General features: G+C 47.1%; 2 protein-coding genes across 2 annotated transcripts in view; one reads left to right on the top strand and one right to left on the bottom strand.

The window, feature by feature from the left end:
- ZNRF3 (zinc and ring finger 3) overlaps positions 1-15,773 on the top strand; it is a 148,562-nt gene extending 132,789 nt beyond the window's left edge. The window contains exons 3-9 of the mRNA XM_081285666.1: positions 2,626-2,700; positions 3,124-3,255; positions 4,682-4,792; positions 5,903-6,070; positions 8,155-8,257; positions 9,204-10,964; positions 12,151-15,773. Coding sequence (XP_081141792.1) covers positions 2,626-2,700; positions 3,124-3,255; positions 4,682-4,792; positions 5,903-6,070; positions 8,155-8,257; positions 9,204-10,964; positions 12,151-12,194 — 2,394 coding nt within the window. The 3' untranslated portion in view covers positions 12,195-15,773. The remainder of the gene's footprint in view (positions 1-2,625; positions 2,701-3,123; positions 3,256-4,681; positions 4,793-5,902; positions 6,071-8,154; positions 8,258-9,203; positions 10,965-12,150) is intronic.
- A 644-nt stretch (positions 15,774-16,417) lies between these two features.
- LOC308645248 (uncharacterized protein C22orf31) lies at positions 16,418-18,819 on the bottom strand (the record flags this gene model as incomplete). The annotated part of the gene is made up of 3 exons (XM_081287309.1): positions 16,418-16,792; positions 17,745-18,197; positions 18,814-18,819. The coding sequence occupies 3 exons, from the start codon at positions 18,817-18,819 to the stop codon at positions 16,418-16,420; spliced, it is 834 nt and encodes a 277-aa protein (XP_081143435.1).
- Positions 18,820-23,839: the final 5,020 nt, after the last annotated feature.

Here is a 23,839-nt window from a genome sequence, read left to right on the forward strand (position 1 = left end):
GCAAGAGCTCTTCTTGTGCCTGCCAAAATGTCCCACCTCTTTTCTGCTGTCACAGCCTTCTCTTACTCTCCCTTCCACTCCAGTCTCTGCAGTTTTTAGGGGTAACTGCCCTCTGGACCAGCGACCTTAATCTAGCCATATCCACAGGCTACATCCTTTCTTTCAAGTAGCCTCGAGAGTTTTGGACACTGAGTGTGTGGCACTGTGGAGACTGGGTTTGTAGTAGTCACAGTATGGACAATCTCCCAACTAGGGTTAGGTTTATTTTGAAATAATATCCTGGCTCAAGATTGACTTGGTAAAATGGGAGATGCTCTAAGGTATGAAGATTGATTCAAGAAATTTGCCTCATCAAGTTTTTTAACTAAAAATGAGCAAAGGGAAGGTGTGACCAAGAAGTGTTGTGTACTTTTTAAATTTGCTTTGGGGAAATTATAATAAAGAATATTTTTTAAGTATGGGTTATTCACAGCCTATTTTAAATCCTAAGCTGGCTCTTGACAGGCAGGTTTCCAATAGGGTTCTGACCTAACTCCCCTCCTGTCCAGTCCTGGTACATGCAGGAAATATAAACGTTTTAATAGTCTGCATTAAATATAACTTTAAAAGTAAACTATGAGAATTAAGCATTTTCTTAAACATGGTGTTTGTCCTTGGCTCCTGTGTATGAGCTGGTTGAGCTGTATCTGAAATCGGGCTGTAAGTGGAATGGAAGCACCTTATTTGCCACCCACCCTCTTCACTGTTCAAACTAGGCTCCAAACTACGAAATTGATGCTACCTTGCCTTATATTTTCTCAATTCTGCCACCCATGTCCTCTTGCTGGAGGACATGACACTGCTCTTCTGAGTTACTCTGGATTCTCTGTTGAATGGCCAAGACTGAGAAGTCAAAGGGACCCTAGTTATAATTACATGGGCATCCACCTCCTTTGACAGACAAGGAAACTGAGACATGCTGAAAGAGATTCTGTAACTTGCTTGGGAAGAGCCCCCAGTATTGATTCACTCCTGATTTCTAGTGCAGAACTCCATTGTAAAACAGGGTGGGGTGGACCAGACCAGAGGCAAGACTTTTAATATATTCCACCTCAATTTTTTAAAGAAGAGCTGGGTGCAGTGGCACATACATGTAATTCTGGCTATTTGGGAGGCTGAGACAGGAAGATTACAAGTTTGAGGATAGCCTGGACAATTTAGTGAGACCCTGTCTCCAAAAAAACAGGGGATATAGCTCAATGGTAAAGCACTCCTGAGTTCAGTCCCAGTACTGCAAAAAAAAAAAAAAAAAAAGAGAGAGAGAGAGAGAGAGAGAGAGAGAGTCTCCTGCAGAACAGGGACAGATTCTGCAGCACAGCATCTAGGTTGCCAGAGCTTCTTAAACTGCTGAGGAACATGCCTTGCCCAGGAGAACCACTGAAGAGGTTTTTGGTCCTGCTTTTTGGTACCAAGCGCAGGAAATTGGTTTAAAAGCTGTGGGATGAGGCTGCCCTCTAGTGGTCCAGTGGAGTCATTAGACTAGCCATGTCAATATAGAGCCATTATTCCTGTGGAAGGAATTCAGATTTTATTCTTTCTCAAGCACTCGGGCCTTTGGTGCCTGTATTGACCTCTGAACACTTTCCATCACTTGCCTATCTAATAGCATATAGCAGTCTTGTTTTTGTTTTGTTTTTCCCCCACATTTTTTTTTTTAGAGGAGTTACTTCCTTAACAAGATTCAGACTCCTAAAAGTAAAAGTCTGTCTTATAGTCTACTTCTTCCACAGCTTCTGCCCTGTTGTCCACTTGGCTGGATGTGAAATTAGAAGGTTCATTGGGATGGAAAGGAATTCTCTCCCCACTACCACACCCCCTTCAAAAAAAGAATCCCTTCACTTCTCATTTGTTTCTGAACCTTCTAATCTCATCGCTCTGATCTGTAGTTCCCTAAGTAGTTGAATCATACGAATCCCTCAGAAAGCTTATAGAACTCAGTTTCCTGGGCCTGACTCCAGCCCTGCTGAATCAGTCTCTGTGGTTTGAGCCAGGAAATCTGCTTTACAAACTTCCCAAGTGGTTTTTGATGTGCAGCCAGGTTTGGCAGCCAACTGCTCTAAATCCCCATGCACAATTATTTCTCATAGCTTCCCCCCAACACAGTGTCTCCAGAGGTCTTCAGCTTGTGTCACTGATTAAAAGTGACCATTCTGAGATCCATTCAGAAATAATCAACATGCTGTTCCAACTAGGTGACGTGGGAGGGAAGAAAAGGACCACAGAGATGGACCAAAGGTGTTTGCCTTGGTTGCTGAAGGCTCAGTGTTCACCAGAGGAAACACTGATATCAGTGTGTCTGTTGATCTATAGTTTGTTGTTAATGTTAGGGCTGGTTGAGGAGCCAGGCTTATCAAGTACCCAGTTACCTGTAAGTCACCTGGTTCTTAGGATATGCGTACCAGGTAGGTGGCATTGTCCCATTTTACAGATGAGAGAGTTGAAGTTTAAGAAAGCTGAGTAACTTGCTCAGAGCCACACAAGTTGGTTATTGTCAGTCTGCTTTCACATACAGGCCTAATGTCCAAGGTCAGCATTGGTGAGGTCAGAGGACCAGAGTTGCCAACCTGTTCTTTTTCCCTTTGCCAGGCCAAGCGAGCAGTGCAGCGGGGAGCTACTGCGGTCATCTTTGATGTGTCTGAAAACCCAGAAGCCATCGACCAGGTAAACTTGCGCCACACCAACCCTGAAATCTCCCTGAGAGAGGCACTTCCTTTAGTGAACTTGTCTGCTGAAGTAAGTTGTCTGCATTTGGACATCCTACCTGGGGGAGGCGTATTGAGAGGGGTGAAGAGCCAGGGGGTTGGGGTGCAAAACATTTTCAAAGACTCCTGGGCCGGCAGCCTGGCTAGCCCATCTTACAACAACCATCAGCCTTAGCGGCCCTTTTGGGGACCCTGAGGCTGTCTTGCCTCACAATTTCAAGGATTTCCAGATACAGATTTCCAGCCCCTTTCTCTTGCACTTTATTTTTATTGAGCCCAGGGCCCTGCACAGGCTAAGCAAGCTCTCTTCCACTGAGCTGTGTCCTCAGTCCTCTCTTCTTAAAGTCAGCCCATCTTCTAACGAGGGCTCTCTGCTTCTCAGCTAAACCAGGGCTCAGAAGACCCACTCAAAAGACCAGTGGTGTACGTGAAGGGCGCCGATGCTCTCAAGCTGATGAACATTGTTAACAAGCAGAAAGTGGCCCGAGCAAGGATCCAACACCGCCCTCCTCGAGTGAGTGTCCACACATGACTTGTTGGCTGCTCTCTATATCTTTGTTTCCTTTGGGCTGATGCTTTCATTCCTGTCATTTCTTTAAAATACCGGCATACCCCAGGCTCCTGCAGGTCAAGATCAGCTCTAGGATGCCAGGAAAATATTTCACCCATCTTCCTTTTCAGGAAGTTGAAAAAACTTCCCAGAAATAGATGGCTTGGGCTAAGAAAATTGTGCTCTCCCTGCCTGGTATTCCCTCTCATCCTTCCTTCTCTCTCTCTCACATGGCGCCTGCCTCTGGGAGCCATGGGAAGGAGAATGAAGGTGGAATGCCCAGCACTTGGGTTCCTGTGTCACCCTCCTTTCATTTGACCCAGACACTAGAGAATAGGGAAAAGGCCTGTATGTCCTTTTTTCCATGGGGTAAATTACCTTCTTCAAATTCCCCAACTCAAGCCCAGTGTGGTGGCACACGTCTGTCATCCCAGCAGCTTGGGAGGCTGAGCCAGGAGGATCACCAGTTCAAAGCCAGCCTCAACAAAAGAGAGGCCCTAAGCAACTCAGTGAGACCCTGTCTCTAAATAAAATACAAAATAGGGCTGGGGATGTGGCTCAGTGGTTGAGGGCCCCTGAGTTCAGTCCTCAGTATCCCCCACCCATCCCCAAAAAAAAACACAAACTCCCTGACTCACAGATGAGTCTGGGAAAGATAAGCTTTCGACTGGGCTTGACTTACACAGCATTTAGTCTTCTCTTCAGTGTGTTGAAGAAACACTAATGGCTATTAACGCTGGCCTGGCATGTTTTGTACAACCTCAAGCTGAAGGATAATAGGAGCCTGGGGCTAGTACCCCTGGTTTCTTCCTCACACATGGGATCCTCTTAGGACAACTCTGCTCTCCTTGGCTAAATGTATGTCTGAGGTGAGGTGGCTTCAAGCGGTTGGGGAGTGTGCCGTGAAGAAAAGGTTAGAACTAAAACTAGAGGGAATTTGCAGAACTGACTTGCTGGCTTCTTTTTAAAGGAAAAAAGAATGCTTTGGTAAATATGACTCATTGTAGTGGAAGCTGATATTTGTGGAAGCAGCATACAATTTTCTGAGTTGTTGTAAACCGTTAATTATATGGTTAGTAATCACTGTTCCCTCAAAACATGACACTCACTCCTTTGTCCTCTAAATGTGATTATTCGTATTTATTTGGAAGAGCTTTCCTTAATGGTTACATCAAACTTTGCACTATTCCAGTGGGACCAGGCTTAACGAATAGAGTTCACTTGGCTATGGGGAGGCCTGAGGGCTACAGGCCTCCCCCAGCCACACTGAGTTCACCGTGTGACGTGAACAGACCCTCAGGAGCTTCCTGCACACAGTGGGAACACGCACCCCCTGTGCCTGTTACTGGCTGAATGGAGTCTGACTGACCGTGTTTGTCTTCTGTTCAAGCAACCCACCGAGTACTTTGACATGGGCATCTTCCTGGCGTTCTTTGTCGTGGTCTCCTTGGTCTGCCTCATCCTCCTTGTCAAAATCAAGCTGAAGCAGCGACGTAGTCAGGTAATCCCTCAGAGCAGTCCCAGAACACTGACCCCATTACTCTGTTGCTGGTGAAAGTCAGGGCTCTCATCAGCCTACTGTTTTGGGCGTCCAAACTCCCAGCTGCTCCCCAGCACTATGCCTTTACTGTTCCAAAAGGGGCAAAGCCCCAGCGCTGGGGACATTTCCAGCTAGTTTTTCAAAGGAAATGTTTAAATGTACTTATGGAATCCTTGAACTTAGCTTCTCAAGCAGATCTGGCACCAGTGGCCTGAGTGCTTACTAGAAATACAGAGTCCAAATCCGCATCTACCAGACTCTCCTGGTGATTCTCCAGCCAGCATGTCACTATGTGCTTATAGGAAAGGAAGATTTAGGGGTAGAGTGGTGAGAGGACCAGCAGGAATCTAGACTCTCAGATGTAGCAGTGTAACATCTTGAGAGACAGATGGTGCCACAGCTGGCAGAAGTCCGTCAAGGAGACGCACCAAGTTCTCACAAGGGGTGAGGGCCACCACCGACCACAGGGGCTGATGTTTACTGAGCACATCCTGTGTCTGTGCCAAGATTCATACATTGCCTCACCCTCACAGCTTCCTCCACTGTAGACAAGGAGTGTAAAGCAGTCTCACTGAATTGGGAAGCAGCGGGGCAGTGGCAGAGAGAGCCCTGCCTTCACCTCAAAGGCAAGACCTCGGCTAGCAGGGCCACTCGAGTACAGCCTGGGCTGATATCATGGATACTCCAGGGGTCTGGAAAATATTTGCCGTGGCCGTCTGAGTTTTAAGTTTCTCAAAAATCTGTCTGGCAGCCGGGCTCAGTGGTGCACACCTATAATCCCAGTAGCTCAGGAAGCTAAAACAGGAGGATTGCAAGTTCAAGACCAGCCTCCACAACTGAGCAAGGCTCTAAGCAACTTAGTGAGGCCCTGTCTCAAAATAAAACAGGCTGGAGGGCTCAGTGTTTACATGCCCCTAGGTTAAATCTCCAGGACCAAAGGGAAAAAGAAAAAAAAAATCTGTTCTGGCCTGATAGCGACTATCCCAGTACATCAGGTACCATGGCCCCAAGGATAATTACCACTGTTAATATGTACCAGATTCTTAATACTGACCCTGTTCTGCCTTGCAGAATTCCATGAACAGGCTGGCTGTGCAGGCTCTGGAGAAGATGGAAACTAGAAAGTTCAACTCCAAGAGCAAGGGGCGTCGGGAGGGAAGCTGCGGGGCCTTGGACACTCTCAGCAGCAGCTCCACGTCCGACTGTGCCATCTGCCTGGAGAAGTACATCGACGGAGAGGTAGTGGCAGAGGCAGGGCCTGTCTTGGGTGGGGAGAAGGTGGCAGATCAACATAGACACTCGGGCCACAGTCTTCCCCACACCCTAAAAGGGGTCAACACAGAGGTTTCTAAGGGATGATGCCCGAACAGTCTAACCATTCCCTCACCAGGACTGGGGAGGACACAACACTCCCCACAGGGTCCAGCTAGATGTAAGTGATTTCAGAAATTGATCAGAAACATATGGTAGGACAGAAAATGTCTAGTTTAAAGAATATTCACAGGGGCTAAGGATGTGACTCTGGTGGAACACTTGCCTAGAATGTTTAAGACCTTGAGTTTGATTCCCAGTAACTAATACACACACACACACACACACACACACACACACACACACCAAAAAAAAAAAAAAACAAGAACAAAAAACCCACATTCACACATGCTGGCTCTGTTTCAGAATCATTCTTCTAAAATTTCTTAATACTTGATATGGTGTTTTTTACTTGGAAAGAGACAAGGAACTTGTCCCTTTTTTGCTTTTCCTTGCAGCTCTTTTTCGAAAGTTACAAATCTTTTTTTTTTTTTAATTGTAGTTGGACACAATACCTTTATTTTATTTACTTTTATGTGGTGCTGAGGATTGAACCCAGGGCCTCGCATGTGCTAGGCGAATACTGTACAACTGAGCCACAACCCCAGCCCGAAAGTTAAAAATCTTAAAAAGAAGTTATAAGAATATTACATGAGTGACATAGATTATTCATCTAGAATCACCCATCACTAATATTTAGCCACTGTGGCTTCATCTGTAGATAGATATATGCGGAGCAATTTCAAGTAAACCACTTGAATTGTTGACATTTGATGCCCCTTTGATGAAAGTGTCCCCCCTGTTGGATGACAATGAGTTGAGTTTAGTTTTGCAGAGTCCTTTGGGATGACAGGTTCCTGCATGGGCTCTGAGTAGAGACTGCCTGGGTTCCAACCCAGTTTCTGGATTCTAGTTTTGTGAACTTGAGCAAGTGACCTCATTCCCTGTGCCTGCACTTGTGAGGTGGGCCTGAGACTGACCAGCATTCTAGGTGACCACAAAGATCAAAGTACAGGTAGACCTCTGTCACCCTGACAGGCACAAAGGTTTGATATTAATTTGGTCAGATAAGGCAGATTTGCAGGATGCTTAGGCTCAGGAACCACAGAGGTGGTTTTGCACCCCAAAAACCCCCATCGTGTTCTCTCCACATAGGCTGATAGTGTTTGGGGTCCACTGACAGAAGGGACCACCCTCTCTACCTTTCATCCCACCCCGTCAATCACAAGTCCTAGACATCGCCCTTTCTATCATCCTCACTTAGGGTACCTGGAGGCAATGCCTCCTACTCCAGATGCATAATATCTTAGGGTGTTCCTGACCCTCTTTTCACACCCCAGGCTTCACATCCTCATGTTCACATCCTCTCCAACTCCAGGAAAGGAGCTGCTTCTGTGGACATCCACTCCCTCCACTCTGAGGGCTCGGGCCGAGGGAGGGGTAGTTTTCTTCTCCCTAGACTCCCTTCTGGGCTCTGCTTTAGGGAGTGGAGCTCACCTGTAGCTGGAGGCAGAGGAGAGTGGGAAATATGTTATTCAGTGGCCCACTGCTGCCACAGGTACCTGATAGAATCAACTTAGAAGAGCTTTATTTTGGTTCAGTTTCAGAGGTTTCAGATCATGATCAGTTGTCCCCATTGCTTTGGTTCTGTGGCGAGGCAGCACATCCTTATGGGAGGCTGTGGCCGAGCAGAACTTCTCACCTCATGGCCAGGGTGCAAGATAGGGGAGATTGGAGTCCCCAAATCCCCTTCAAGGACATGCCTGCAATGACCAAAAGACCAATGCCAGGCCCCACCCCTGGTAGTGCCAAGTTGGGGATCAGCCTTTAACACATGGGCCTTTGGGGAAGGTTAGGGTCCAAACTGAAGCAGGAACGTACCAATACAGTGAGCAGGAGTTCTCCGCTCCGCCCATGCCAGACTCCACAGAAGCAAGTATGTGTGAGGCAGAAGGCGAGGCTGCTCCCGCCACGTCCTCCCTTCAGGCTGTGTCCCCTCTCTCCCTTCCCAGGAGCTGCGGGTCATCCCCTGTACTCACCGGTTTCACAGGAAGTGCGTGGACCCATGGCTGCTGCAGCACCACACCTGCCCCCACTGTCGGCACAACATCATAGGTAATTGTCACCTGCCTTAATCATTGGTGAAGAGTCAAGTCAAAGAACACTGTCCCTTCCTAGTGCCTAGCGAGAGCATGACACATGTCATAATCTAGTGAGCAAGCAAGACCACCATAGCATTGTCCTCTGACTGGAGGCATGTGGCCTTAGTTCTGGAGATTGTCTACACAGTCCTTAGAAAAGCTTGGCATTAAGAACCACCCGAAGGGGGCTGGAGCTGTAGCTCAGTGATAGAGCGCCCGCCTCACATGTGTGAGGCACTGGGTTCGATCCTCAGTACCACATAAAAATAAATAAAGATATATATATATATAATTTAAAAAAAGAACCTCCCTATGGGGCTGGGGATGCAGCGCAGTGGTAGAGCACTTGCCTAGCATGCTCAGGGTCCTGGGTTCCATCTTCAGCACACACAAGAAAATCACACCAAGCTCAAGTTTAGGCTTCACATTAAATAGCTTCCTGACCTTGAACAAGGCCTGTGGCCTCTCCAGCCTGAGGCCCCCAGTCTCAGTGGGATGACAGTAATGATGCTGCCGTGCTCAGACCACAGGGGTGTTCCCAGGGACCACAAAAGATAATGAATGGCAGGTTTGCGACGCTGCTCCTGCATCACTCTTATGGGGCAGGAAGGAGGCACTTTTATCCTGAGTCCTTATTGCTTTCTGTAGACAGGTGCCCTTGTCAGGCAGAGCAGTGGGGAGGAGAGACACAGGCCCTTATGGGACTAACTGCCTTCCACACGGAGGCAAGCTGGGCCCTGCCAGCACAGCTGAGTTTGGAGATAGCTTAGGATGTGGCAGGGTGGTGAGAATAGGCACTGGGACGTGGCCCAGCTTGCTGCTTCAGTTTCGTTTCTTTTTTTTTTTTTTTTTTAACTTCTCTAGCCCCTGTCACCAGTATGCTCAGCCCTGCTTACCTTGTTTCCTCCACCTCTCCCCAGAACAAAAGGGAAACCCGGGTGCCGTGTGTGTGGAGACCAGCAACCTTGCACGCAGTCGGCAGCAGAGGGTGACCCTGCCAGTACATTACCCTGGCCGCGTGCACAGGACCAATGCCATCCCAGCCTACCCTACAAGGACAAGCATGGACTCCCACGGGAACCCCGTCACGCTGCTCACCATGGACCGGCATGGGGAGCAGAGCCTCTATTCTCCACAGACGCCCACCTACATCCGCAGCTACCCACCCCTGCACCTGGATCACGCCCTGGCCACTCACCGCTGTAGTCTGGAGCACCGGGCCTACTCCCCAGCCCACCCCTTCCGCAGACCCAAGTTCAGTGGCCGCAGCTTCTCCAAGGCAGCTTGCTTCTCCCAGTATGAGACCATGTACCAACACTACTACTTCCAGGGCCTCAGCTACCCGGAGCAGGAGGGCCAGCCTCTGCCCAGCCTCACGCCCAGGGGCCCCTCCCGTGCCTTTCCAGTGAGCAGCAGCGGCAGCGGCAACCTGCTCTTCCCCACTGTGGTGCACGTGGCCCCGCCTTCCCACCTGGAGAGCGGCAGCACTTCTAGCTTCAGCTGCTACCACGGCCACCGCTCAGTGTGCAGTGGCTACCTGGCCGACTGCCCAGGCAGTGACAGCAGCAGCAGCAGCAGCTCTGGCCAGTGCCACTGCTCCTCTAGCGACTCTGTGGTGGACTGCACTGAGGTCAGCAACCAGGGTGTGTACGGAAGCTGCTCCACCTTCCGCAGCTCCCTCAGCAGTGACTATGACCCCTTCATCTACCGAAGCCGGAGCCCCTGTCGCACCAGCGAGGCGGGGGCCTCAGGCAACTCTGGCCGGGGGCCTGCCATTTGCCTTGAGGGCTCCCTGCCACCCGAGGAGCTCCCGGCAGCACACAGTTATGGTGCTGGGAGGGGAGAACCGTGGCTGGGCCCTGCTTCTCCCTCAGGGGACCAACTGTCCACCTGCAGCCTGGAGATGAACTACAGCAGCAACTCCTCGCTGGAGCACAGGGGGCCCAATAGCTCTACCTCAGAAGTGGGGCTCGAGGCTTCTCCTGGGGCTGCCCTGGACCTCAGGAGGACCTGGAAGGGGAGCCGGGAGGGTCCCTCATGTGCCTGCTGCTGTGAGCCTCAGCCCTCTGCACCGGGGCCTGGGGCAGGGGCAGCCGGCGGTGGCAGCACCTTGCTCCTGGGTGCTCTGCTCCTTGAGGGCTGTGGCCCTGTGGGTGGGGAGCCACAGTCCAGAGGCTCCCTCGGCCTGTATGGCCTCCACCCAGACCATTTGCCCAGGACAGATGGGGTGAAATATGAGGGCCTGCCCTGCTGCTTCTATGAAGAGAAGCAGGTGGCCCACAGTGGTGGCGGGGGTAGTGGCTGCTACACTGAGGACTACTCAGTGAGTGTGCAGTACACACTTGCCGAGGAGCCCCCACCCAGCTGCTCCCCGGGGGCCCAGGACCTGAGCCAGCGCATCCCCATCATTCCGGAGGACATGGACTGTGACTTGGGCCTGTCCCCAGACTGCCAAGGGACCCACAGCCTCAGCCCCTGGAGTGGGACACTGGGCCTAGATGCCCAGCGGCCCCACAGGAGCCTGGCAACAGCCAGGGAAGAGGAGCGGGTTTCATGCCACCAGGCTGAGGTACTGCTACAGCCTGGCTGCCCTTCAGAGGAGGCAGGTGCCACCAGGGTCGGCCTCCCTGTTGCCCACCAGGACACTCAGGAGTCCAACACCCTAGCCACTGAGGCTGCAGGTGAGAGCAGAAGACGGCAGTAGGCCAGGGAAGGCATTTCCATGGCGTCTCTTCTCCATCCTCTTCTGAGGGACTTCCTCTGAGCCCTTGGCTTTTCCTGCACCTGATGACTTCCAAACGTCATTCCAGTGCCTACCCGACCTCCTGAGTTCTAGATCCCCTGAGCCCTCTGTTTCTATGATGTTGTCCTTCTTCCCCGAAATGCTTCATAAGCATCCCAGCCTGTTACATCCACAGAAGCATTCACCCCAGAGTGTATCTTGCATCTTCTCTGCATCCCTCACTGCTGTCCCCTCTGTCCCAGCTGTGTTCCTTTCTCCGGAGTGTGCAGTGGCCTTCTGATGGGTTTTCTATAACTGGCCTGGTCTTCTATTCCTCTTCGGAGGCAGAATATCTTTTTTTTAAATTAGTTATTGATGGGCCTTTATTTGTTTGTTCATATGTGGTGCTGAGAATCAACCCAGGGCCTCACACATGTTAGGCAAGCACTCTACCACTGAGCCACAACCCCAGCCCCAGAATATTCTTTTTTGAAACATTAGTTGATGTCTTTAGAAAGACCTTTAGTGACTTGCCATTACCTTTAGAATCTTAAAAATGTAAACTGCTCCCTCAGTTGTCTGTGATTTGGCTCCTGCTGACCCATCCACCATTGTCTGTTCTATTCTCCTTGCTCTCTGCTCTACCCCGCTGTGGCCTTCAGCCTGTCCCAGCCAAGCTCATTTCTGCCTCCAGCCCCTTCTGGGTCACTCTTGAACCATCTGCTTACTTCCTAAGTCATCTCAAGCCAAGGTTACTTTGTGGGAAGGTCTGCAAGCTTGTGAGGGGCTCTTCCTCCCTGTTCTTCCCAGGGCCTACACCCAGCAGTCAGTTAACATCACTTTGTACATTGTGTTTTCATGCTATCTAAGGGCTTCCAGAAGGCTCTGGGATGAGGAAAACGTGTGTGTGGGGGGGTGGTCTTAGCATACACTGAGCTCCTCTCAGAAAAGGAGCTGTGCTTCAGTGGTTACCATGCACACAGTCGATGTGACAGAACTGTCACTTCCTAAGAGCCTGCCCTTAGGAAGAAGAGCCTGTACAAAGGACAGGGTACCTGGGGTCCCTCTCCTATTCCCTATGCATTGTTCCAAAGCCTGCAGTGCCACCTCCCTCCCTTAATGAATGTTTTCCTTCTCTCTCCTAGAACTGGGATCTCACCCACCAGACAGCAGCAGCCCAGGAGCCTGAGCTCAGAAGGAACTCTTATCTGGAAATTGGGAAATTTATGGAGACTCCAAACTCTGACTTCCTTCAAAACAAAAACAAGAAACAATTTTTTTTTTAGCTTTGACAAACACAAAAGTGGTAATAAAGAGAGCCCTCTTTCTCAACCCAAAATGTGAGCCACCTGTGGCAACTCCCCCACTGCCCCCCCCACCCTCATTAGCAAACCAACAGACAAAATTCTGAGTCCTTTGTGTCTTTTGATAACATGTTATTTTTTGTTTTGTAGAGTGTGTGCTTGGGGTTCCAAGGTGTGTGGGATTGAGTTCTCTGTTTTTTTTTTAATATTATATGTAAATGTAAAAAGTTATTTAAATATATATTTTAAAGAACCCTAGCTGCCAACTTTTGCTGAAAAAGAAAAAAATCACTGCTGCATTAAATGAACCACATCATGTGTAGATACTGTTGTCTCCCCTGAGGGAGCTCAGGCCTTTGAAAAGCTCAGGGCTACACCTGCCTTAGAAAATGAACCAGAAACTTGAAGTAAAGCTAGTTGATATGGGTACAAACTCTGAGGAACAATGCAAAGCTGCCTTCCTTTCTTATGGCAAATCTGAACATAAAAAATGTCAGGTCCTCTCCGAAGCCACGCCTCTCCAGCCCACACCTGTAGGCAGAGGATGGAAATGGCGAGGAGTAGGCCCAGGCCATAAAATCTGCAGCACTGGAGAGCTGAGTCGAGCCATTGCTATAGAAGCCCCAGGGTGAAAGGGACAATTCTGCCCAGTATCCTCAGTCGGTCCCTTTGGGTCATTATCCCAAGCAAAAAGTTCCTGGTCCTGGTCTTGACAGGTCCAGATTATAATAAGGGCAGTGTTCATGTAGTCTTGTACACGAACTCTCAGCCCTGGGGCAGGGAAGAGAAAGCTCTCCCTTCTGTGATCCTGACTTTGGAATCCTTTGGAAAAATATTTTGTGCTTCCTGCCACTGGCTGCAGAAATGGTTCAGCAGGGTGTATGGGGCAGACACCCAGGAGGAATGTAGTTTTGTGGCCTTGGTGTCCGATGGGGCTGGGAGGAGTGCTCTGCGCTCTCCCAGCAGCACACTACCCTTTGGAGAAGGGATGGGCACGCTGGAGCAAGCCTGTGCACATGCACGTTTGTGAGGGCGGCCATGCCCCTTGACTGCTGCTTCCTTGGACTGCCTTCCTGGGGGCAAGTTCTCAGACCCCTAGGGTGTGCACTGAGCTCCATTCGAATGATGCTTTTCCTATTCCATTTCCCCCCATGGAAGTACTGCTTCAGGGTTTTTCAGCCCTCTGCCTAGTGGCTGAAATTGCTCATCTCGCCTGTAAATGTCTACTACCCTATCTGCCTAATGCACTATTATGTATTGATTCTCCATGAGACAGAGAGACTATCAGATAGTTTAGACCCCAAAGGGTAGGGTTTTGTATATTTTTCCAGCCTTTTGTTTGTTTTTTTAAAAGGGGGAGGGAGAGTTTTAAGAACCCAAACTTGTTTCTTTTTCTTTTTTTTTTTTTTTTTTTTTTTTAAGATGTTTCATTTTTAAAAGGGAGAGAATATTTAAAACTACTTCAGATCAGGGATTGTCATCCTTCTTGTCCAATGTAGTCCTTGTTGTCCTTAAAAAAAAAAAAAAGCAACTAATCACATTAGCCTTCATGTGAAGTAATTTCTGGTCACTTTTATTCATTTAGCAGATACTTGTTGCCATTTAAAGTTTTATCTGTTTGGTCTAAATGTTCATTACAGCATAGGAACCTTGAGCTCTGGCCTCCTGTAGGGGAAATAGGGACCACCCTAGGTTGCAAGGAAACCCTTATTACCACTCACAGTCGGCTTACAGGAAGTCAACCCAGAGTACAGACTGGAACGTTTTCAATGAGATATCTCTTTATATAATCCTTTTTTCTTTAAAACCCCAGTCTATGATCAGGAAATGTACTTATTTCTAGCTAGGATTTGACACTGATCCCAGCATCAAAGGGTGGAGCCATTTGCCATTTAGGAACTCACTGTGGAGAGATTTGTCCTCCAGCCTCTGGGGTATGGTCCCTTGGGGGTGGCTCCCCGCAAGCTGTCCCAGCACACCTGTTGGCGAGTGTGTGAGAAGCGCCTAAGCTGTTGACATGAGATCAGGGCTGCCTTTATTTCTGGGGCCAGGAGTAGCAGCTGCTCAGGACAACAGCTTGCATTACATGGTTTAGGGAAGGGGAGTGTATGGCTTTTAACATGAACTGCAGAAAGCAGCTTCTCATTGTTGAGATTTTTGTTGTTTGTGGTTTTGCTTTCTTGTTTTTAATGCCTTTGAAGCATATTATCTTCCTTGTCTGAAACCATACCCCCAAAGCAGCTTTCTTTAGTCCTGGCTAGAAACCACTCCTCAAAAGCCTTAAGCATTAAATAGATGGAATACAGAATCTGGCTGCCACTGGATTTGTTACGTGCATCCAATTTCGTTTTGAAAGAGTGATAGCTGCAGATGACAAAAGAAGGATATTTAATTGTTGTAGTAGAAGCAAAAATGAAAATTTAAAAACTTAAAATGTCAGTCACCATCTTTTGAATTTGTATTGGCTCACCAGACAGGGAGGTCACTAGAATAAATTAACAACTATCTGTGTCACCATTAAATCAAAAGAAATGTCTTCTTTGAAGCTCTAAGACTCCAGTAATCGTGACAGGTACCTTTTTCCGTGGACTCTCAGTGGCATGGTGGTGGTTTAACCACGGAAACGGAGCATCCCACTTTACACTGAGAACCCCACATCCCCCGAGTCAGGGAGTGAGTGTGGTCTTATGGCCCGGCCCTGGGTGTAGGACAGCCATGTAAACTGAAGAGTTCTAGAACCAGCTGAAAATGGATGTTTGGATGTTCTGACCAATGAGGTACCTCTTTGTGGACACAGGTCCAGTAAGCTAGTTTAACTCAGCCCCTCCCCCACCCGAAGCCCCCACCATTTTCCTAAGTTCACCCTGTTTTACTGCTCAGATCTTCCCCTATGTGCTCCTTGTCCCTCCTTCACATTCAGGCAGGGCTAATGCTTTTTTAATGAGGTCTAAAAATGAATTACTAATCAAGAGCATTGTCTTTTAAACAGAACTGCCTTTTTCTATTCTTTATATATAAATTCTATTGTGTTGGTCTAACAAGGCACTATTTTAAAAAGTTTTGTTTTAATTTCTCCCATAGCACTTAAAAGATATTTTGTAAAAACTTTGCTGTAAAGATTTTGTAATAAAATGGTCTAAGGGCTCTTTTTCCAACATTACCATTTTTTAAAAAAAATGTTTTAAAAGCTAGAAAACAACTTATGTATATTCTGTATATGTATAGCAGCACATTTCATTTATGGAAATATGTTCTCAGAATATTTATTTACTAATATATTTATCTTAAGCCATGTCTTATGTTGAGAGTGTGACATTGTTGGAATAATCATTGAAAATGACTAACACAAGGCCCTGTAAATACATGATAATTGCACACAGATTTTACATATTTGCAGACCAAAAATGATTTAAAACAAGTCATAGTTGTCTATGGTTTTGTAACAAATTGTACAAATGACTGTAAAAAAAATACAATTTTATCAAGTATGTGTTTTATATGTTGTCGTTGCTGTTTGGCTAAGGTCTTCAGAACCTACAAAGAGCTTTGCATCAGCTTGCCGGTGGAAGCATCCATGTGATTTCCTCCCCTGTTAACATGGAGTCCAGGTTACAGGGCATTTCTGCAATGTCACAAGCGGTCATCTGCTAGGGACTGACTGTGGGTTTATTTCCTTGAGGTGGTGGTAGGCTTTCTGCTCAGGATGTGTGGAGGGAGACAAAGAGCTGAACAGTCCACTTTTTAAAAATTTGGGACCTCAGCCATTGGCTTCCTATGCAGGGCTTTTCCTATGTACAAAAAAACCTCCAAACACTAGCCCTCAAAATTAAATAACCATGTGCTGGATGCAGGGTGTCACACCTGTATCCCAGCCTGGGTAACTAAGTGAGGCCCCATCTCTTTAAAGCAACATACACAAATAAATTACCTACCCATGAGTGTAGAGGGGATTGTTTGTCTTGTTTCACAGTCACTAATTTGTAAAGCACTCTTTGAGATTATGTAGAAGGTGCAAAGTAGTGTTTATTTTTCAGACATCTAGCAAAGAATATCCTATTCCCATGGGTTCCTATTTTTATTTTTCACTCTTTAACTTGGGCCATTTCTTTCACTCTTTAACTTGGGCCTTCTGAGCACCTTCAAGGGTGGTGGCCTGACTGCACAGAGCTTCCCAAAGTTTTTGTTTAATGGCCTTGCCCAGCTCCAAGCTATATCTCTTGGGGGTTCCTGAAGGATTCCACAGCATCGGCTCCACCACGGCATGGTACAGAGCCCGGTAACACTCTGTAGGGAGACCATGGATTGTTAGTGAGTCCCCCAGCACCTGCTGTCTCATTGGGGTTTCAGGAGGCAATGCTCGGCCCTTCCAGGCTGCGGTCCCTCTGTCCCAGGATAGTGCTTGGGTGGCGGCCACGCGTTCCACATATCTATCTTCAAGATCTTGGCGGACTGTTACTTTTTTCTCCTTTGAACTTTCTTTGCTCTAGCCAGGAAGAAAGCAGAGAAGTCAAAGCTAAAACTTGAGGAGGGAGCTCAGAATAATTATCTGGGATTTATGTCTCAGAGTCTTGGTTACAGCAACAACCAACATTTGTCCAGCATGTTCTAGCTTACTGAACCCCTTTATATACCACTGCATGTGTTCCCCAGAGCCCTGGAAGGTCAGCAGGAGATAGCTTTAAAGGCAGAGAAATTGGAACTGGTTTACCCAAGGCCACACAGTTGGAGGGTTAATAACCACAGCTGTCATCTATTGAATGCTATGCAGGATCCTAATTATTTACTCTGTGCCAGGCGCTATTCAAAAGCCTTTTGCATGTATTAACTCATTTAATCTTCATGAAGCCCTGTAAGGGAGAGGCCATTATCCCTCATTTTATATGATAAAATCAAGACACAAAAGAGGTTAAGCCCAAGGTTATCCCCAATTATGGTCAGAGTTAGGATATGAACCCTGACAGTTGAGCACCAAGACATGCTCTGAGCTCCACTGGCCACCAAGGATTGACCGAGCTGGCTCCCATCAGCCTCTAGCTGCCAGGTTCTCCATATGAAGCTCACGGCTCACCTCGCACATACATGTACCTAAGCTTGCATGATCCTGGCCTTTCTCACCCTTATTTTCCCTTCACCTCCAAGTTCCTTTTGTCTGTGTTTATGAAGGTCCCTTCATCTTTGGAGTGAGGTGGAATACAAATAATATATACTGGGCTGGGGGTACAGCTCAGTTGGCAGAGTGCTTGCCTCACATGCACAATGCCCTGCGTTCACTCCCCAGCACCACAAAAAATAAAATAATAATACATACTATGACCCTAGATCTAGTTCTCTGTCCACTCTGTCACGGGGCACCCTCCCTCCCCAATCCTGTCTTCAACTTTAGAATTTCTCTCTTCCCACCCATCCCACTTTCTCCACTCCTGGCCATTGTCTACCTTGCCGATGCTTCCTGCAGGACTCTGTCCTCGTCCAGGTGAGCCCAGCAGCTGCCCTGCTGGCCGCTTGTTCTTGGATCTGATGGAGTTTCTTATCCTGGCCTTCTGCGTGGCTTTCATTGTTGAATTGTTCCTGGGCTTTAATCTCTTCAGTGGCTTCGCTTCTCCAAACTTGGAAGGTACCGGACAGCATTTATCCTTCAATTGCCTCCGGAGAACAAGCTTAGCCAGAGAGAACGAACTGGCAATTATTGGGTTCTTTACCACTTCCCAGCAAGAGGTGGTACCTGGTGCTGGGGTCTTGATGTTCTGCCTTGCACATGTTCTGGCAGTCCAGATGTTGGTGAGAGCTGGTGAAACCACATAGCAATCCTGAAGCCTGGTGTTCAGTAAGATGGACCGTCGGAGTCCATAGGTGGGGATGCTGGGGTCACGTCTCACATTGATTGGGTGCTAGAATTATAAGGGGGGTGAGAAGGAATAAAACAAAAAGAAGACTAATTCTCAATCAGAGACTAGATCTATACTTTGAAGGCTAAGTATTAACATCATTCTATGGACCATTTCTTCCACATGAATCTTAGAAATTTTGTTATATGGCTCTCTCCTGCTCACTGAAATAATCATCTCCTTCTTTTTCTCCTTCTTCTCCTTCTTCTCCTTCTTCTTTTTTCTTCTTCTTCTTCCAAGTAGGGTAGAGATAGGAACTTTACAAGGTCACTACTCTTAAGAACATAGCATGCTGGGGCAGAAAGTTGGGGGTTGGGGGATCGGGGAGGGTTTACTATAAAAGAAGACGATTTTAGTCCTGCTGGAAAGAAAGGAATCCACGCAGGAAAGGGATGGGAGGGGATCACTCAGGGACTGGGATGGGAGGGAATGACTCAGGACACCTATGGGAGCTGCAGTCACTTCACAACCACACCGCAACACAGAATTGACAGCAGGTGAGTCCTGCCAAACCCCAAGACACCTTTTAACCAGGCTCCCATGAGCCAAGAAAAGCTGCTCAAGAGGAAAATCAACTCTAGGGTCCATAGAGGCAAAAGCCCGTGTAATTCATACTTGCCTCCATTTCCGGGGACTGGGCAAGAACAAGAAAACAATTTGGATAGGTTAGAATCACATTCTTAAAGAGCCCTGACTTTCTAAGAAATGTCATCTATAAGAAAATAAAATCAGCTGGGTGCCGTGGTGCACGCCTATAATCCCAGTGACTCAGGTGGCTGAAGGAGGAGGATCAAAAGTTCAAGGCCAGCCTGGGCAACTTAGCAAGACCCTGCCTCAAAATAAAAAAAATAATAAAAATAAAAAGGACTAGGGCTGGGGATGTGGCTCAAGCGGTAGCGCGCTCGCCTGGCATGCGTGCGGCCCGGGTTCGATCCTCAGCACCACATACAAAGATGTTGTGTCCGCCGAGAACTAAAAAATAAATATTAAAAATTCTCTCTCTCTCTCTCTCTCTCTTTCTCTCTCTCCTCTCTCACTCTCTCTTTAAAAAAAAAAAAAAAAAAGGACTGGAGGTGTAGCTCAGCCGTAGAGCACCTCAGGGTTCAATTCCCCAATACCCCCAAAATAATATAAATTAATAAATAATATCACCTTACCATATTTCGGTTGCCTTAAATTTTATTTTAGCTAGCTTAGTAGGGGGAAGAAACATGTATTTTCTTTTTTCTTTTTTTCTCTTTTGTTTTTTGTTTTGTTTTGTTTGAATATTTCTAGTCACCTGTCTTTCTCTGCCTCAGCCATGTGTGGGCAAATTGCTGTTTAGACTTGGGCTTAGATGTAGGCAGTTTGGAGCCATTATCTTTAGTATTTGTGATGTCACTTTGGTTTGTGATGTGGGTGTGGGTGGGTGTTACATCATCAGGTTTTATAGTTAAATTATATTGGAAGAAGTTCCATTTTGTTGTTGCTCATAGCCTCAGGAACTTCTGAAGTCCTCATTTCCCCCCAGAATGGCCTGGGTGGAGAGCCTACGTTTTCCAGAAGCATGATCTGCATGAAGCGTTGTCCAATACGCAGACCAGATTGGTGGATATGGGTAGTGAGAGGATGTACCCTTACACGTGCAAAAGTGCCCTTCTCCATGCACATAAAGAAGGTACTGTTCTCAGAATAGCTGCCAACATTAGGGACCAGAAATGAGAGAACACATTCCTGCAGCCCTGGGCACCTCTCCCTGTGTGTCTCTCCCAGGGAGACTACAGGGTTTCTGGAATGTGGTATTATTTTACATCCCATGGCAAATGCAGTAATTAGAGCTGTTAGCAGTGTCAAGGGCTTGAAAGGAGAACAAAGACGCCTCTTCCTGGGAACTCTTAGGCAATGCCTTGCTCCTTATCAGGTGTTGGCCCTGTTGGTGGTTTTCATTTTTCATACGCAAAATGCCAAAGGAGGCTCCCTCCCGAAGGGGAGGAGAGTGAAATGATGGAAAAACAGAGTATGAGCCTGGCAGGGACTCCTGGAATTGCATGTGTTGCCTGTTTGAATCTTTGAAGTGTTGTCCCTGGAGGGAATCAAAGCCTTACAGGCAGACCTCACCATAGGCTGTGGTGGAGCCACCTCCAGGCCGACAGCATCTGGACCCACAGACACTTGGGAGGACAATGGTGCCCATTCAGTGTCGAGCCCTGGCCTCACCTCCCAAGAGGTGGGTCAGTTTTAGAGCAGGGCGTTGGAAAGGGTTTGTCTTTGGGAAGGGTTTGTGAATGTCTGAAGACTGGGCAGGCAAGCATCCTTTCAAAGCCAGGGAATCTTGAAGAGGTGGCACCAAGCTCTTGGGTCTCCTGAAAATGACCATCTGCATTCAGTTGTGCCCAGCAGGGACAGAAGGCAAACATGGAGCCAAAAAGGCACAATTGGAAGAGCTTTTCTATTTCTCTTCTCTCCTGTCTTGAATCTGGCTTTTCCGCACCTCTTCCTCCTTCCCACGACTCCTTGGTCGGTCATATTTACTTTCCTAGGTCTCTTACTCAATGACCAAGGGACACAGCTCTGACTCGCAGCACTTTGAACTTCCTTCTTTTTACACAGAGCTGTTCACCCAGGTGGCTTCAGACACAGTGTCTTCAAATCTGGTAAGTCCCTCCTTCTGTCTATTCAGTGTAACTTCAATTGACTGTACCCAATCAGGGAGCCTTCACCTTCCTTATAACCAACCTGGGTTCTATTTCTCCTATGTTGACAAAATTCATTATCTATTGAACATTTACTGAAGGCAAAGTGCTGTTCCAGGAGTGTTTCAAGTCATGAAATGCCACCAGAGTACCATGAGCATGGGTCCTCTTGCCATCCCTACATTACAGTCAAAGAAATTGAGTTACTCAAGAGCCATGCCCTAGGGCTGGGGATATAGCTCAGTTGGTAGAGTGCTTGCCTTGCATATAAAAGGCCCTGAGTTCAATCCCCAGCATCACCAGGAAGAAAAAAAAAAAAAAAAGAAGCAAGAGCCATGCCCCAACCGGGCGTGGTGGCACACGCCTGTCATCCCAGCGGCTCAGGAGGCAGAGGCAGAAGGATCGCGAGCTCAAAGCCAGCCTCAGCAACTTAGCGAGACCCTAAAGCAACTCAGTGAGATCCTGTCTCTAAATGAAATACAAAATAGAGCTGGGGATGAGGCTCAGTGGCTGAGTGCCCCTGAGTTCTACCTCCAACCACAAAAAAAAAAAGGGGGGCCATGCCCCAGGTCCCATAACTAGTAACCAAAAAAGACTGAACTCAACCAAATTCTACACCGCCCTTCCTCTGAACCAGTCACTACCATGAGGTGTGTCCTCTGGTCAGCGCACCCCTGGGCCCAGTTTTAGTCCTATTCTTGTCATGAACCCTTCTCTGGGCTCTGGAGTCACTCTGCCCAAACTGGCATCCCAGATCCATTTTCAACAGGCAAACCCACATCTTTAAACCTTCATGTACTTCTCTGTGAAATGAGGATAGTAATAGTGCCTACCCAAGAATTACTGTGAGAACAGAGTGGAACGATCCATGGGAAGCACTTGGCATGACTTCCGGTGCCTAGCCAGTACCCAATAAATAATGTCCTTGCCCTAGGATGCAAAAGAAAAAAAAATCAATTTTCTGTCTTTGGGGTGGTGGAGATTAAATTGGAAAACACATCTACAGAGAATAAATAAATAATTTTCTTATAATGTTATTTATACTGTGGCCCATGTGCTCATTTAACACTCTCTAGCCCCTAGATACGATCTTCACATCTGGTCATTTATATACATCTATGGGGCTTATGAAGCCAAGCAAAAAGCCCATTGAATGTAGGAAATGTTTTGACCTGGTTTGGATATCATAGCAACTCTTTCTTCATGATCCATCTTCACCAAATACGAAATCCTACTAGAATTGGACTTGATTGACCTCACAGAAGTGGTGTATGCATGGGAGCTACATTCCCTGCCTGGTTGTGGAAGTTTTCCAGAACAGTCCATGTTTTATTAAATGGATAGGGAAGCAGGCAGCCGAGGATATGATAAGGAAAGTAGCTAGGCTTTAACAGAGATTGTTCCCTTTAGAATTATAAAGTCAGGCTGGAAAGACCATTTGGTCCAAGGTCCTGAAAACTGTGGTGCAAATTTCCATCCTCAGTGCCAACACTTGATCCAGAGAATTTGGGGTTGAGGCGGCAGAGCTTCCATATTGCTGAAAGGCTTGTTCTTCCATCTGATGCTCCTCTAAATCTTTTAAAATTTTATTCTGTTGAGCTTAGTCTAAATAACCTTATTTTCCACCCATCCTTTGGAGCTGTGCTTCCTGACATATCTAAACCAGAGCTTCTATTGGGAAACACATCTGCCTGTCTTTGATGCTTAGCCAAACTTTTCTCATAATATTTTTAGCTCCTATAATCTTTCTTCTTTCTTTCCTTCCTTCAGTTTCCCTTAGCTTTTATTCTGTTTCTGGAGACTCAGCTAATCAAGAAGAAATTGGTTCCATTTATTAATTTTTGTCTTTCCCCTTTATGGCCCTCCCCCCCCCCACAAATTTCTCTTTTCCTCAGAAGATATTTTTATTAACACTCCAGAAGCAAACTTCCACACCCATGTGGGAGTATATCTGAGGTCTGTGATGCAAAGGAGAGAAAAACTTTGGAGAGAGATTTTGAAAAGATTCCTGAACTATGATGCAAACTCGAGGACCAATAATTTAGACCCCATGTGCCGAAGAGGCACCAATCGTGGGCCCAGGGTGTGAGATGATCGGGTCCTGTCTGATCCAGGATGTAGATTAGTCCTATTTCTTCATTTCCAACCCAAACATACTCACCTGGAAGCTCCACAGATAGCTCTGGGTCACTGTGTTTAAGTCCAGATTCTTTCTCTTCCCTCATCTCCATCAGAACAACAACAAGAAAAAAAAAATGACTGCTTCTCTGGAATTTTCCATCACTAGATGCCTGAGCCAAACCTGGGACAAAGGATCAGTAAGTATTCTGTGCTGAGTCAAACCAGAGTCCAAAGGAAAATCAGGACCATGGATCCTATCTTTATTGAAAGTATTGACATTGGTTTGGAATGTAGTTCAGTGGTGGAGTGCTTGCCTAGGTTGTGTGAGGGGAGGGCTATTCCATCCCCAGCTCCGGTAGGAAAGAGGGAAAGAAGGAAGGAAGGAGGAGAGGAAGGAAAAGGGAAGGGAAGAAAAGGAAGGAGATGTTAAAAATGTTATCGTTCTGCTCATCTTGGATATCCCCCCCCCCATAATGAGGACGGAATCCAAGGGTGCTCTACCACTGAGCCACACCCCCATACTTCTTTCTTTCTTTTTTGAGACAGGGTCTCACTAAGTTGCCCAAGCTAATTTGGAACTTGTGATCCTCCTGTCTCAGCCTCCGGAGCTGCTAGAATTACAGGTTATGCCACTACATCCAAAGGATTTTTTTTTTTTTTTTAATGAGATGAGGTCTCAGTATGTTGCCAGGGCCTGCCCAGCCCCTGAATTCCAAAGTTCAAGCGATCCTCCCTTCTCAACCTCCATAACAGTGGATCTAGAGGAATATATCACCAGGCCCAGCTTCATTGTGGATTTTCTTGGTATTTGTATTTTTAAAAATATTATATTAAAATGCTGTTTATTAATTT

This window comes from Spermophilus citellus (assembly GCF_964194105.1).
Source record: "Spermophilus citellus genome assembly, chromosome: 3".
NCBI lineage: Eukaryota > Metazoa > Chordata > Mammalia > Rodentia > Sciuridae > Spermophilus > Spermophilus citellus.